At 38.8% G+C, this 16,789-nt stretch overlaps 1 protein-coding gene across 2 annotated transcripts; it reads right to left on the minus strand.

The window, feature by feature from the left end:
* Positions 1 to 7,172: 7,172 nt before the first annotated feature.
* On the minus strand, positions 7,173 to 16,475 carry LOC139442532 (kelch repeat and BTB domain-containing protein 8-like). Of its 2 annotated transcripts, none has more exons than XM_071223349.1 (2): positions 16,418 to 16,475; positions 7,173 to 9,626 (listed from the first exon to the last, which is right to left on the minus strand). In XM_071223349.1, the coding sequence occupies exon 2, from the start codon at positions 9,577 to 9,579 to the stop codon at positions 7,720 to 7,722; it is 1,860 nt and encodes a 619-aa protein (XP_071079450.1). In that variant the 5' UTR covers positions 9,580 to 9,626; positions 16,418 to 16,475; the 3' UTR covers positions 7,173 to 7,719. The 2 variants fall into 2 exon arrangements, with proteins under 2 accessions (XP_071079450.1, XP_071079451.1); XM_071223350.1 differs by having other exon boundaries at positions 16,053 to 16,449.
* Positions 16,476 to 16,789: the final 314 nt, after the last annotated feature.

A 16,789-nucleotide genomic window follows, 5' to 3' on the forward strand; every position in this document is an offset into this window, starting at 1 on the left:
TCTTCTTGCAAACCAAATTCGATGTTATGCTATGCATATGTTTTGGCCCTTACTAAATCAAAGACAACCTCGTGCCCCTACAATTGCCTGAACATATTGGAAAATCAGATTTCACTTTCTTAGATTTGTTTCACACAAAACTGACTCCACTGACCAACACAAATATGACTGATGGTAAAACATAATGACTGATAGACGCAAATGTTACTAAGGTAATAAGTACTGACGAAGTTGACTGACCGATAAGTATGGTGTATCAAACTATTGCATCAGACTTGCAATACTGGCGGAAACACAACAGCAAACAGTACCAGTGACTAAATTCCACCTGTTCATAACATTCACAACATAATACTCAGTCAAGAATGTGAAACAGACAAAAATAGTATCTTCAAGTTTGGCATCATATCAAATTCGAACCAAACTGCCTCTTCTCTAAACTATCAAAAAAGGAAAGTAAACTTAATGCTTGGCCAAATTTACATGCCAACTATGAAATGTGGGTGTTGCTTAGTGTAACAGAACCTTTAGATGAACGTTTAAATACAAGACCATTATAGATTCGTGGTAGTTTGAAGCACAACAAAGTGTCTCAATCAATGAACCGGAAGAGGATAACAGCTGATCATTGGGGCATCTTTGTTTGGTCATGTTACTTGATAAAGCCATGTGGCATGTGTATCTAGCTTCTGACTAAAGGGGGGCACGGGTGGCCCAGTCGTCTAAGACGCCACGATTTGCTGTGCAGAGTTGCGTCCCTTGGCCACGCCAGAAACCTATGATTGTGGGTTCGAATCCCGGTTCGCCCCGATTATGTTTCTAGGTTTGTCAGCACCATACCCGTGCTCGTGGGTTTCACCGCAGTGGTGAACATCTGAGACCTGCATCACTTCGGGCTTTCCTCCCACATTAAGCTGACACACCGCGAAATAACTGGAATACTGTTAAAAGCGGCGATAAACACAACTCACTCACTCTTTGGCCTATAAATAATATAAATAATAGTACACCACCAAAGACTGTAGAGCCACAGCGACAACTCTAAACGACTTGTGTCAAGAACCGACGACAACCACAGCATCCGCAAATAGGTAAAGTGTTTTCAAATATATATAAAAATTGTTAAAATGTTTTAACACATTATAAACACATTATCACACATTAACGCCCTTTGAAGAAACTTAAGTACAGGAAAATCGAAACTGGAAACTCTAACACTGCGCTTGTTGAAAGGAGAGATCAACGTGATCCATTATGCCGATGTTGCCTTGCATCTTCTAAAATAAGACTCAAGTGAGTTGCATACTGGTGTTGTTAAGTTGTAAATTTGTAAGTCCATATTGATGAATTTAGAATGCAACAATGTGATGACAAATGTGATAATACTTTGTATGTATTAATCTGCATATAGATGTACATTCACATCAATATATTTTGTACATTATTATCCTGTGTTCATTTGTATCGTTATCGTCAGATTTACTCGACGAAGTAACCTACAATGTTTGAAAATAGCATAAAAAGGTCCAATATACCCCATGCCACCAAGTCTCTTTGTGAGTTTATACAAGTAAGCTCAACGCAATGGAAGGAGTATAGAGGGTGGCGTCGTTCCGATCAAACCTATACTTATTTGTTCTTATATTGTTTATTTTGTTTGTATTTTGCCTATTGATGGCATGTTCTCGGCATTCTGCTCCGATTTTTATGGTTCGGAAATTTATGATTTATGGAGTATTTTCAATAATTCTGAAAATTGCAGCTGGTCTTCGTTACTTCGTTACCAAATTTCCTAGCCTATAGTGAATTTGAAATTTATATATACTGTAAAAACGCATAAACATATTTTGGCATAAAATTGCAACAAATAAGGAATTCCCCAAATTAAAACAACAACATTTTATACCAGTTTATCATTCTTAATGGACCCCATTTTGCTGTTAAACTCCTATTGATTTATTTTGTGAAAAAATACTTAATGACTGTGGACTTGACGAATTGCTTGATAACCCCTTTTTATATTCTATGCCATGGCTGGCTTCATATGTAGAAATATTTAAAGATCAATGCAAGCGTCTCCATGGAAATACATGTAGCCTGAAAACTGAGTTGTTCACCTGAGAGCTTCGCATTTTTAGCATCCGGGTCTGGGAAGGTCCCGTGTTGTCCGGTGTCTCTGATAACGGTTCCACAGTCTTGTAATGGCGCTGCGTGCGCTGGCTACAACTGACGATGATTCTTTCGTTTGCAGTCGGTCGTTGGCGTTGTTGGAATGGGCTGCCACCATTCGTGGCATATTTTCGCTGTTCACTTGCTGTAAGATCGTGATGGCATGCAAAGTGATGTTGCAGATGCATGTCATGTTGGCTTGGCGCCAGACTCACATGTTTTTACTATCTTTTCACCAAATGTCCACAGTACCCAATTCTTTGCACACAACTCAATGCCAATCCATTACTAATTCATTTTCGCCATTAAGTTTGTATGGATGTCGGCCACACTGTCAGATATTAACGACTTTGGTTTTTTTGGCGTTTTTATTTTTGCAGAGTATATATTTATATCGCAATAGTGGATATTGTGCCTAAGGCATATTTAACTATATTTGGTAAATGACTGGGCTCCAGTATATTACGTTTACCTACTTGTGGTCCATGTTGACAGAAGCTTTACAGTTGGCAGCTCCTCTCTGTACTTGGCATCCTCTACACTATCTTCTCGCACCTGCTTTTGTAGATTTTTCCGAAAACAAAGCAGTGGGACATTTTGGAAGACCCTGTAAAATGATTTCTCCAAGCTTGATTTTTCTTGGGGTTGGTATACGTAACTAAGACACAATGAAGATTGAAGATGTTATCACAATACGTAAGGTGTACATAATGTCCAATGTGTATATATTGTATAATGGCAATTTACAACAACTAACATCTTTTACCGTCTTTTGGTATGAGGCGGCCGGTGATCGAACCCCCGCCCGTCCATTCTCGGTGCAGAGACGCTCTGCCACTAGACCACGGAGGCAGTCACATCTAAATGTATTTGATATTATTTTACTATTAGAATAATGTCTTCCTGAATAGATATATAATGGGAAAACAAAATCTTGAAACTACCCAACCAATATAATTATATATGTTGAAAAGATGAATTAAAAATCAGATTTAATATATATCGATTTTTTTTGTAATTTCACATTGCATTAATTAATTAATTGAGAATCATACATTGCACATGTTTCAAAGTATGTCAAATTATTACTTGAAAAGAAAAACATGCATTTTAACTGCTGGTATTATTAGGATAAACTTATAGTCACTATATAATACTGTATCCACTATATATGATGTGTTTGGGGGCAATGGTGGCTAAGGAATCCGTGCAGATGTGTCTTGGAGATTTGTTGTACAAGAACCAAGGATCCGAACTGGTGTAGGCCGTTGACGTCCGTCACAGAGATGTCTCAGAGGCAATTGGATTCGAAGACCGTAACTGATTTCCAGAAGCATCGCTATTCAACTATTCAACAATATTTCACGATCTCCATAATATAGTTTGCGTTCCTGTCATAAAGTATTCTCTACTGTGCAAGAGTGAATATTTTGCATTTGTGGACTTGTTCAATGCAACCGGAGAGCAACCAGACATCCTGTCATTCATTATCTTATTTGTATTGTTTGATTTGGTTGGATATTGCGATGTTGTTTGCATTGCATGATGATGGTATGTATTATTTCAATATACTCACCGCGAATGCGAACCATAGAAACATATAGAGAGAAGTATGTTCTTAAGTGAGTGAGTGAGTGAGTATGGTTTTACGCCGCTTTTAGCAATATTCCAGCAATATCACGGCTTTAACCACTTGGCTACCCGACCGCCCCTATGTTCTTAAGAAGAGATGTTTCCAGAGTGTACCAATTAATGACAACACTAACAATCAATCAAGTGTTACCACAGTGTCTTTATTCTTATCATATGCTGCACATGATTTCAAAACTTTACATGCTTATCCTGCATGAAACAAATGGTGCACCTCGAGTCATGGATCTATGATGTCACATATGATGCATTCATGGGCGCCGGTTCACACAACATAGTGGTATGTCCGTCTGTGCATCGAACCAATATAACATCTCTTGAATATGAGTAATTCTTCACTTAATAACCAACATGTATGGAATTCGCGTTTCGTTTGACGATGAGTATACATAATGAATGTGAATTGTACAGTGAGTGAGCATGGTTTTACGCCGCTATTAACAATATTCCAGCAATATCACGACAGGGGACACCAGAAATGGGCTTCACACATTGTACCCATGTCAGGAATCGAACCCGGGTCTTCGGCGTGACAAGCGAACGCTTTAACCACTAGGCTACCCGACCGCCCCGAATTGTACAGGGCATGTAGTTACTTCACAGTTCCATGCACTTCAAAGGCTAGTTAGTCAGATGTAGTCAGGTGTAGTCAGTCGCCCCTGTATCAAACACAATGCAAATATATTTCTGATTTCATTTCTGCCCACATTTATTTCGATATCATATAATAATATGCTTCCAAACTACAGAGTAAAGAAGTTGGGTTTGAAGTTACAAACCTCGTGCAGACCTGTCAAAGAATACTCATTTTGCTTGTAAGAGGGGGTAATCGGCTGGTTTGATTCTGTGACTTTGTTAATTGCCTGTCATGCTCTTCAATGGCGTGGATCGTACCACAATTTACCTGGTCTAGACTTGAAAATGATGAAGTCTTTAAGTAAAAAATTGTGAAATTTACGTGATGTTCACGCTGAATTTGAATTTATTTACAATGTGCCAAGAAGGATTTGGGATGTCGAGAAGCAGAAACACACATGGACTTGCTTGGCAAGACCCATGTAAAAAAATAGAAAATTTCCAGAAGCATCCCCCCATAATTGCAGTAGAAAAACAATTACCGTGAAGCCATAGTGGAAGCGACAGCACGGGTCTGCGACTGGAGCAGGTAGGCCAGCGAATGCGTGAATTTCGCCCACTCGAGCCGCCGTTGCAAGGGCCATAATTCTGTGTAATGTGTTCGAAATCCTTCTCGGTCAGAGGGTGTAGACCATGGTTGTTGATATCACCGGTTCTTAAATTGGTCATCCTAAGTGCATTCTTGCAAAACACCACATCTGCGAAGAGTGGTGATTGATCCTGCATGTTGAGCCAGAAGATCTAAGACAGCTGTCTTGAATAAGGGTCACAGCACTTTGGAAGGGTTGAGAGGGCACAAGATCCCTATCATCCACAAAAGACCAAGAAAGGACGCTTAGGAGCTAAGTTTGCAATGTCACCATCCAGGACGGGAGCAACCGTTGCTAAGCCATGTGTACCTGCATCAGCTAAAACAAAGTGCGGAGACTTGAGCTGATCACGTTGTCAGCGAAAAGAACCGAAAGCTTTGTCTAAGTTGGTGGCCATGTCCTGTGGGATGGGTCTGGGAGGAAGCGTGATGTTAGGCAAGGGGCCAATGGGACAAGATGCAGTTTATCTGCAATCCTGATGAGAATGGTAACCAGATCGGCTATGTCAAAACTCACTGAGGACTAGGCCGGGAATGTATAGTGATCGGAGGACTCTTTCTGGTGGTGGATCCACGAAGGACGATGAAGTGTCTGTCAACCTGGAAGAAGGTAGAGAGGTCAGTACGCCTCGAAGCATCAAGACCACTCTCCAGATCACCACCCTCCGAAGGTTCGACAAACGTCACTGAACATTAAAGCATACATCAAAGTTTATATGGACCTCTAAGGATTGACACACTTTAGAGGGTTTGACGAGACTCGAAGGTTCATTTTGTGAACCCCGACTGAAGATCTGTAGAGTGCCAATCCTTTGATAGTCGTACCAGGTAGAAAGAAATGACTGTAGATGCTAGACGATAAGTTGAGCATCAAGATGAAGTTTGTCGATTCTCAACAGATGAATGAAGATCCTCATGCGACACCTCTCGAGAGTGGGAGGTTCGTGAACCGAGTCTGTATGGTGGCCTTGTGAATATCGGTCCTTAAGAAAGTTGGATTGGAGATCTTAATTGTCGAGATGTAGCAGGAGAGTGTTGAGAAGAGCCCGCATGATCGAATGGAGTGACCATTGTGTGTCAGTCAGAGGGAACAACAAAGCAACAGGACGGTTATTGGTAGGGTTTGAGGCATTATGAGAGGTCTTGATAAGCTGAGATGGCGTGAGGTTGGTTGCACCAACGTCCAACGAAAGTTTTGAGCCTCGTCTGAGCCTCCGGAAGCTGTCGAGGGTAAAGTTGACTTTGAAGATAGGTTTGTAGAAACGGTTGCCATGTCTTCAGTGAGAAAGGAGTCAGAATCACAATCTTCTTAGACTGTATTGTTTTCTCTGTAGTCTTCAATTAGATATCTGATACACAGCGCCAGCACTTGTGCAGATCGAGTTTGAATGATTCGGCCGGAATATTGCCACAGAGCTCACAACACTCTGAAATACTACACATGCCAGGGCACTGGAAGTGAGGGTCTGAAGGAGAGAAGGTGTGCCGACACATCGTACATACTGGTCACCGTGAGGGCTGCTCGTCCATGTTGAAAAAAGAAAACAAACTATCCAAACAAGGATATAAGCAAAGATCTGGCAAAATATGGAGGTTGGCACTCAGGAGAAAAAAAATGCATGTCGAAACGCATGCAGGCAAGAAGACATGGGAGGCAAAATGGCAAAAAACAAACAAACCAAGAATGGATTCCCTGTAGGACAAACACGTCACCACTGTGTGGCGATTTGAAAGAAAATGAGTTGGCTGGGATTGACATGTTAGGTCAACCAGCCTGCAAGAGTGCAGGACCCAGATCTGGGAGGTGACCATGGCAATGTGAGGTACGTGCAGGTGAATAAACTTTAGAACCTTTATTTCAGACATGTTTCCACTTAGGATTGAAAGAAGAAAGAGAAATACATAGTGTGAGATAGGTTAAGTTTAAAAATATTGAAAATGATTTAGGGCATCTTCGTTCAGTTTGTTGAATAGGGACTTGTTGAATTTGTTTATATATTTATTAATTTTCTTTTTAATTATAGATTCATATCCAATTTTATAATTAAATGACTCATCTCAATGTTATCTAAAATGATATAATGATGATCTTTGAAAGACTGTTGAACGAGGGTTGTTTTTCAAATCCAGTGGGAATTTCAGGTATAAGAAATGGAATGTCAGCAAAATCACAAGTAGAAGAAGCCCTTTATTTGTCTAAAGATCAAACCGGGAGATATATGCAAGCATTCGTAAGCATTTGTAAAAGTGCACTTCCAGTCGAGCATGTTTCTTTACTGTTCTAAAACTGGCAACAAACACTAGGTGTAGTTGATGACGACAGTAGCCTCACTCAATTACTTAACTGAATAAACATAATACGTTCAACACAGTTTTATTTTTTTGCAGCTGAAATAGCAAGTACAAATGTCCAAGTTTCAAATAACAGATTGTGTTACAAAATTATTAACCCAATATTTCAAGTCAGTTTCTGACAGCATTTGATACATTAGTCATTCATAGGTGCTTCTGCACCTTCACATTCATTCAAAACAAATTTAATATAAAAAAGATGATAAGGTATAAAAGTTTATCAAGCAAATATGTGCTTGATGGCAAGACAGCCAATAAACAATGCAGAAATAAGAAATAATAATCCCATGGAACAAACTTCCAAGATTTCATTTCTCCTTTTCTTATGTATCAACTTCAGGTCGGAAGACTTGTGATAATTTTCTTGTGTGGAGTTTGGCTGAAACACATGCATAGCTACGGATGTCACACAAGTCAGATTCAATTTGTTGCCACTCATTTCTATACATGTCCAGTTTACACACAACATTGTAACGATATATGCGAAAAGGAGATCTTTGGTATTCCGTTGTACCACAAGCGTAGAGAGCTCCATTTACCTGCATCAAAGACACATTGTACATTTCCTCAGGCAGATCTGGACCTTGTCTCCATTTATTTTCTGGAATGTTGTATATTTCTACTGACTTCAAAGCTTCTCTGTTTATTGTAAGAGTCAGATGGGAGTAGATTTGACCTCCTGCAACAAAAATATCATCATCGACTACATGTGCTCCAAAGTTAAACCGAGGAGTCGGCATGCCCGCGAGTGAAGTCCAGTCGAAGCGTCTTGGATCAAACTTCATAACCACATTGTGAGCTCCCACTCCAGTTCTTCCGCCCAACAGGAAGATTTCACCTCTGTATGTAACAGCACACAAATCTACAAGAGTTGTTGGCATCATTCCAACATAATTCCATCTGTTTTTCCCAATATCATAACATTCCACTATTTCAGTTGGGTGTTGATTGACTGTTAGCCCACCAAAGCTGTAAATCTTTCCATCAAGATACACAAGAGAAAAGTTGGATTTCGGAAACAGCATTGGTGCTTTGGCAATCCATTTATTATGGTCATTATCATACTGATAGAAGTCTTTCCTTACAGACTCTTCGTCATCAAAATCATCAAATGAGTCATCTGAAGGGGTTTCTCCATAGTTTTCATGATAAATGTAATTTCCACCAGCAGCATAGTTGATATTGTCTTCTGTCACGCATACAGCTGGATCTTCAACACAGTAATAACCACTGCGATCATCCGTCTCTGGGAATGTTTCCATCAGGAATGCTTCACGAGTTAATGGATTGTAACAGTTAATTGATGGTTTACTTTGGTCAATACCACCAATAAAGAGAATGCAGTGTTCTGGTTGAATCATCCCTGATCTCAGGCACAACCCAAAGTTGTATTCACCATCATATGTTTCGGGACACTGTTCAAAATCTTTGAGGTCATCTAGCAATTCTGCACACTTTTTTGACTGTTTAACTAGTATATTTGAGGCAATGTTTTCTTGGATGTATTTCACTGTCAGAAGTCCTAACCTGACCAAGGGCAGCATGTCTCCAAGGTACTCTTTTCTACTTTCAATTTCGTGATAGATCCACAAAATTAAAGCTTCATAAACAATTTCTTCTTTCTCAACATTCAGTTCATCTGATGATATGATTTCTGACACTTTTTCATGAGACAATGAAAGGAATTCTTCAGTTTTATATACATCACGGAAATTTTTCTCAATAAACTCTCTGGCCTTTACTCTCAGCTCTTCGCAGCTATGAATGTGAGCAAAGTAGTATATTCCTACACAGTTATTCACATCTAACTGAAGTTCCATAAATTTGGCACATGCTTTTTGTACAGGCAAAATCTGAAACAGAGATGCAGTGGCAAGAAGATTTTGTGCATTTCCACGTGTAATTTCAAGATTACCAGTATATGCATAGTTGATGATTTGAGACACAGACTTTGGGTCAACTTCATGAAGAAGAATTTGCCTTTGTCGGCTCTCAGTCAGGTTGGTAGTGAACATGGCTTTGAAATAAGGACTGGTTGCAGCAAGAACATTTCTGTGAGCTGGGATGCGTGCGTCTTGGACACATATTACAACATCAATTAGCTGTCTGTCATCAAACATACTTTTCATCTCTTCAAGGACAGAACCATGATGAGCGTCATTTTCATAACTCATCGATTCCATTGTGTCTTTCAATGGAAGCTGCAGCCCACATGTGATTCTTTACATTTCTGAAACATACAGAAGATAAAGACATAAACTTACTATTAGCCCATTTTAGCATCTGAAAAGAAATTCCCAGGGTGTTAAAATGTCCATTAGGGATATTCTCTGTCTGGACAAAGATACAGCTACTTTTATGGAAATTGAAAGGTTAATTGCATTTCATTGTACCCCAATTGTGTGGACAGATTGTCATGATATTAATCCCTTAAGTGTTTGGCCCTGGTATAGTGTGAGTGAGTGAGTGAGTGAGTGAGTGAGTGAGTGAGTGAGTTGGGTTTAACGCCGCTTTTAACGGTATTACAGTTATATCGCGGTGTGTCAGCTTAATGTGGGAGGAAAGCCCGAAGTGATGCAGGTCTCAGACGTTACCACTTCAGTAAAACCCACAAGCACGGGTATGGTGCTGACAAACCTAGAAACATAATCAGGGCGAACCGGGATTCGAACCCACAATCATAGGTTTCTGGCGTGCTCAAGGGACACAACTCTGCACAGCGAATCTCGGCACCTTAGACAACTGGGCCACCCGTGCCCCTTGTGGTGTGCATAGATCATGTAGATGAACTCATCAGAAAAGTCATAAAACATTAGTCACAGTTGGACCATCCTAGCGATCAGCTTTCATCAAATTCAAACCATTTATAATAATAATAATAATTTCTTTGATCTACAATATCATCTAATAGGTGAGCCAGATAGTATGGTAAAAATTGCCAACCTTGCCGAATGGCTGGAATCATTGTCAAATGGTTGGCTTTAGCCAAACAACATTGTGTAGTTAAGAATCTAGACATTTCATGTTTTCTTTATCTTGTTTATATGTACTAATTAAATACGGGACACCCTTTTACTTGAATCCCACTTCATTTAAGACCTTATTTTGCAAACAAATACCAGTATTTTGTCTTCAAGAATTGTTTTCTTGTTGTGACTGTGAACATATGTATTCACTTTTATTAAAAACATACAGAACATTGTCATTAGTCTCATGATGTCTATTGAAAATAACGTACTTGAGAAAATCTGGGTGAACCATGATTCGAACCCATGATCAGAGGAACAATAGCTATCCTTGTTAATAATTCTAAGCGTACTATCTCTGTTAAATCATAGCCAAATCCAACAGAAGTCCTCTTCACTGTCAACTGTAATCAGCTTACCATATTACCAGATTACAGCTCTTATGCGTGTTTACATTTTCAATGTTAACATGGTTAATGTTTTTCAGAGCACAACTTTCATTTTCAAACCGGGTATATTTTGTATGATTTTATCTAAACAATTTGTGATAGCGACAAAGACAGTTTGATCATGTTGATTCTAAAATGTTCAATGAATTCAGGGATGTATTTTAAAACTGAGTGTGAAGTATGTTTTATGGTAATAGGCTGTGCACTGAATCTGGGTGTGTGATGTATTTTGAGTTTTATGCACGTAAACAAGAAAACGAATGTAACATTATAAACAGCATCATCACTATCCACTATGCCATGGGGCTTATAAGAATTTTGTTTCTTCCAGGAATATTCAACAGTTTTGGAGCTCTGCTTCAGAAATGAGAACTACCCTCATTTTCAGTATAATTCCAACTTGTCATGAATAAAAAAATAAACAAAAAGAAAAATCCCAAATCATCCAAGGGTACCAGTTCATCACTAGACTGATCTATATAGCAAGTTTCAACAAGTAATATTTAACGGTTTTGGTGCTCTTCTCTGGGAACGGAACACAGACTGCTGACGGACGGACATGCTAATCGCAATAACCCTTCCCCCTTTTTTTCAAATCGGGAGGGTAAAAACTGGATTTGTACCCTATGATCACAAGCAGTTAATGAATGCTACCGACGGATGCCAACATAAACTTTATTGTTAAATAATGTGAACAAACAGGAAAGAGGACTAATAATAAGCAATTAGTTGAGTAACATGTCAGTAAAAGATTATGATAGAACCATGACATGTCCTTGAGTGACAAAGAGGGAGATTGATTGCATGTTTTAATTCCTCCTAATAACACTGATGAATTTGCACAGATCATTCAAGACATTCACATGCATAATGTTTCATGTGGATCATGTGACTTTCCAAAGCATGTGAGAAGTTGTTGCATGTTGAAATCATCAAAAGCAGTAATGAACGATGCATAACCCAAACATAACAATGCAGAAAAGTAACACCCCAGGAAAACCCCAGGAGCAATAAACATGCATGCTCTTCATGTGAAACAGCATGAGTAGGCTTATTAAAGTGTGTGTGTGTGTGTGTGTGTGTGTGTGTGTGCGTGTGCGCAACGGTTTAGCAATATCGTGGCGAGGGACACCAGAAATGAGCTTCACATATTGAACCCATGTATTTAATCGAACCACATATTTACTTGTGAACTACCACTTACACCATGTACACCATTATGAGGATGGCAACTCCGTAGCCGATGATTTTTGTGGAGTAATGAAAACATAAAATACAACAGAGTAGTCGTGGTAGAAGGGTTTAAAAACATGTATCCAAAACAAAGTGAAATGCACTCTGAACATCTTGAATCCAATATGGCTGTCAAACCGTGTGACTAATGACCGAAGTCAAAGAACATGAAACGTTCAGCACCAAAAGCAGCAGACACATGTAAAGTGTGACAGAAAGTGCACCAGCAGCATTATTTTTGTAACTTGTACTCAACTGTCGTGATGCACATAAAAAATTGGAACAGAATCGTGCCTTTGGGCTTGGAGCCCTAATTAATTTCTAACAGTGTTCTTAGTTGCCAAAATGGTGTCAGTTAGCAACAAATTCAAAGTTAACTGCAACACAATGGAATGACGTCGGTGAACTGATGCATCGAGCTGATTGGAGAGCCAGGATGAAATGACATCAACATGAACATTTTGCCGACAACTGCACATAGGAGGTGTGGTGTGGTGGCAGCATAATGATATGGGTTATTTTTCCCCGCTAGAACAAATATGAAGCAAGTAAAAGGCAAATTAATGCCCCCAACTTTTGATGAAATCCTACAGCCGAATGTTGTTCCCATTATCATTATTATGAACTGTGCTATCGTCATCTTTCAACATGACAATACTAGACTGCATACATGCAAGTGTAACAGCAGTATTCCTCTATAATGTGCAGGTCATATGGGATGAGTTGAATTGCTGTGCATGTCAGTGCCGTACTGAACCACAGACACTTGAACACTTGCAAACAACTGCCAAGGGCAACAGATGCTAGGCAGTACTTGATGCAAGATACCAAGCTCTCATGACATTTCATCATTTTCCTACCCCTCTTCATGCTTGACACGTGCCCATCACTGTCCTGTTAGTAAAATGTCATAACTCATCATATGCACTATATCATAGTATATGTGTGTTACTGTTAGAGACATGTCATAACTCATCATGTGCACTATATCATAGTATATGTGTGTTACTGTTAGTGACATGTCATAACTCATCATGTGCACTATATCATAGTATATGTGTATTACTGTTAGTGACATGTCATAACTCATCATGTGCACTATATCATAGTATATGTGTGTTACTGTTAGTGACATGTCATAACTCATCATGTGCACTATATCATAGTATATGTGTGTTACTGTTAGTGACATGTCATAACTCATCATGTGCACTATATCATAGTATATGTGTGTTACTGTTAGTGACATGTCATAACTCATCATGTGCACTATATCATAGTATATGTGTGTTACTGTTAGTGACATGTCATAACTCATAATGTGCACTATATCATAGTATATGTGTGTTACTTCCTGCACCAAAATCTGGTTTAATGTTTTTAGGAGTATATACAAATCAAGAGTGATAGCAAAGGTTTCAACAAATTGTATAATAAACAAGACAAAAAATGAGCAGGGCTCACTAATACCCCCGACTTCGACGCCAACATATTTCTAAGTTCAAAACATGAAAAAAGCAATATTTCTCAGAAACTCAAACTTTGCACTGCACCTCTCCTATTGGTATAGAAACTGTACCCCCAGTTTAAAAAGAATTCATGAAGCAGTTTTTAAGTTATAGGTTGCACAAGTGTTGAATTAAATAAATAATCTAAGTTCAAAACATGAAAAATATCATATATTTTTACAGAAAATAGACACATCAAAAGTAAACTTTGCACTGCACTTCTCTATTACTATTAGTATAGAAACTGTTCCCTAAATTTGAAAAGATCCATGAAGTAGTTTTCTAGTTATAGTTCTTCGGTCAAGGTATATAAATCATGTATACCTTTCGCATAAATCAATCAAAGCCTATTTAACCAGAGATATTATTTAGGGAAGCAAGATGCTCCTAGCTACATGAACATTGTATCATAAAATCTCAAGTTAGGCCATTAATGTTTTATCAGTAGATTTACGAAAATTTTGACTCAGATTCAAGGTAGGTGGTTGAAAAAAAATAGAAACATAAATTCATCCAAATATAAAATAGTGATTACTGAGTTAACAGTTGGTGATACAATTTCGGAATGCATCGATGACAATTCAGAACATGACGTGTTCCGGGAATTCTTACATCAGAGATGCAAGAGAATGTTGAGACAGGCACCACCCCCTAAAGGGTCTATTAGTATTAGAAACATACTTATCTGCCCTTGATTCGCATGTGCTCAGTGGCATATTTAAGGCAATCTTAACTTCCGGCACATACATACTTCAGTTGCTTGCAACAATTGCCTACTGCCAGTGTTGGAATAGCACAGACAAGGGTGCCAATTCAAGTATTGTTATAGCTCATCCTCTAATGTTGCCAAATTTGAACGATTGCATGCGTCAAAGACCAACCCTCCTGTACAACTTGCTGACCACAGTGAGGAAACCAACCCAGAATACAACAGTTCAGAAAGTGGCACAATTAGTCTTATCAGATGTAATAGAAAGCAAATCAGTTTCAACCAATCATGCATGACACTAACTTTCAATTTGAAGGTTACATCTAATTTGCATATCTTGTCAATGGTGGCACATAAAGAAAGCCAAAAGATTAAATCAACACCAGTGACCTGCACATAAATGTCCAGACAGTCTACGACTTCTACTGTTCGAAGGAATACCACGCCCACTTCAACGACTCTGGGTGTAAGTAACATGGCAGTTCTTGATGCAGAGTTGACAGATACAGAAGAATCACAATGTGATGACAGTGAACTTTGCTGCAAGTGCAAAAAGTGGCAACCAGAAGTATGGCAATGTACATCGCTCATATTTATGAAATGGGCACAATGCACACGCCCCGCATATTCACATTGGACTCATCTGATCTAATGCATGCCTGTCTGTGTCAGGTGTCCCTGGCATAACGAGCCAGGGGAGTGATGTGCATTATCACTGTAAATATTTTATGAGTTTGTGTAATACATCCAATTATTCAAGTTTTGACACTTTTTTCACCTGGAGTTAACTTTACTGTTGTTTTGTGATGGGGACTGCCCCACTGTGCATGAGGCAAGGGCAAACAACCTATTCCAAAGTGGCATGGCTGCACTGACTTTCGCTGAATAGACTTTCATATTTAAAATTAAACATTTGAATAACATAACATTGACCACACCACCAGGTAGGTACCATATTAACTGTTCTAATATTCCTTGTATTTCATGAGCATGAGTGTCTTATCCGAGCAAAACTGATGATGCCAGGAAATATTTATTTTTTGTTTTGTTTTCACATAACCTGGTTGATCATGTTGATAACAAGATGTGTTGATAACATCCCCGACAATCAATGGGAGAAATTCATTTCATTGTTTGTCAATAGGCTAGTTAAAGGTATAAAACTTTGAAGTTTTCCTAAATATAAATTAAATATGCAATTTCACATTCAGACAATAAATGATCTTTCATTCTATCAATAAAAGATAAACACAAACAATTATTAAACTAAACATTTTCATTCTCTTTCAGATTCACATTCATCAGCTGACAGATCTCTGTATTGTTTCAACTTCATAAAATGAGGGACCATTTTTCAGCTTTGTGATTCTGTATATTCAGGAAGGTCTAGACACACATGTGATTAAATGTGTTCATGGATGTTCAGATGTCATTTGATGCTATTGAGTGAGGTTACATTTTCAACCAAATAACATGCAGGTGAAGAACTGTGAAAAATTGAATTTTGGCACATGCAATTGCGGGGGGGGGGGGGGGGGTTGTTCCAGCTGATGCTCAAGATGATCATGACAGTTTTTTTCCATGTACCAAGAACCTTTTTCTGAAAAAAAGGAGACTGGATCATAATTTTAAAATGCTTCCCTGTCGCTAACAACAGACCACATTAGCTCACTGGGTCTCACTTCTAAAAACTGGAAGGAAACAGATCATAGTTAATGCACTGAATGTGCCAACAAGTCCACAGGTAGAGCTAACTCCCCATAGAACTATGACGTGAGTGGCAGTCCTTACCCTTAAATCTTGTTGGACAGTCTGCTTTCGGCAAGGAAAAAACATAGTAGATTTCATATTCCTCAAATCCTTCTTTAGATGCAGTCCTACATGTCTGATGAAAGCAAAAGTGGACTTTCTGTTTACACTCAGTGAAATAATACACAGAATGGACCTTTGCTATCAGTATCTCAGCAGACAGTCGGAGACGGAATGAGTCATATTCGCTGATTATGTGGATCACCGAAAATGTCACAGACAGTATTTGTTTGCGTTGAAAGAAAATTCATCGTGACTTAAAGGTCTAAGAACAGGAGCCATATTAATTGTTTGATTTTCAAACTTCGTGATAAATGATAAATGGTTACAGAAAACGTCTCACATACCTAATTAATAAAGAACGGGCTTGGAAGGCCAAGTGAAGACACACAGCGACATCTGTTGAATATAAACAAAGGGGGATAACTCATTCGCGGAACCTCTCCCTCGCATAAGCTGGTTCCCTGAATCCCTATGCGCGTCGTCAACTTGCGCCAAGCTGGGAGCCGGTATAGCACAGCTCGTTTATTTAACGTCACATCCGACTTAGTACAGCCCTCCCATATTGACGTCGCGCTGAGAGATCTAGGAATTAGTTTAGCTGTAGTTAAACTGTTTACTTGAAATACAAGTTATTTTCTGCTGTTAAGATAAGTTTCTAAAATAACGAATATTTTATTACTGTAGAGTAGTTGTACCCGTTAAATGAGTTCCAGGTG

Source organism: Haliotis cracherodii, unplaced genomic scaffold, assembly GCF_022045235.1.
Source record: "Haliotis cracherodii isolate W230 unplaced genomic scaffold, xgHalCrac1.p SCAF_5, whole genome shotgun sequence".
NCBI lineage: Eukaryota > Metazoa > Mollusca > Gastropoda > Lepetellida > Haliotidae > Haliotis > Haliotis cracherodii.

Coding starts and splice junctions, on each gene's coding strand:
- LOC139442532 (XM_071223349.1), bottom strand. CDS start 9,579: ATGGAATCGATGAGTTATGAAAATGACGCTCATCATGGTTCTGTCCTT.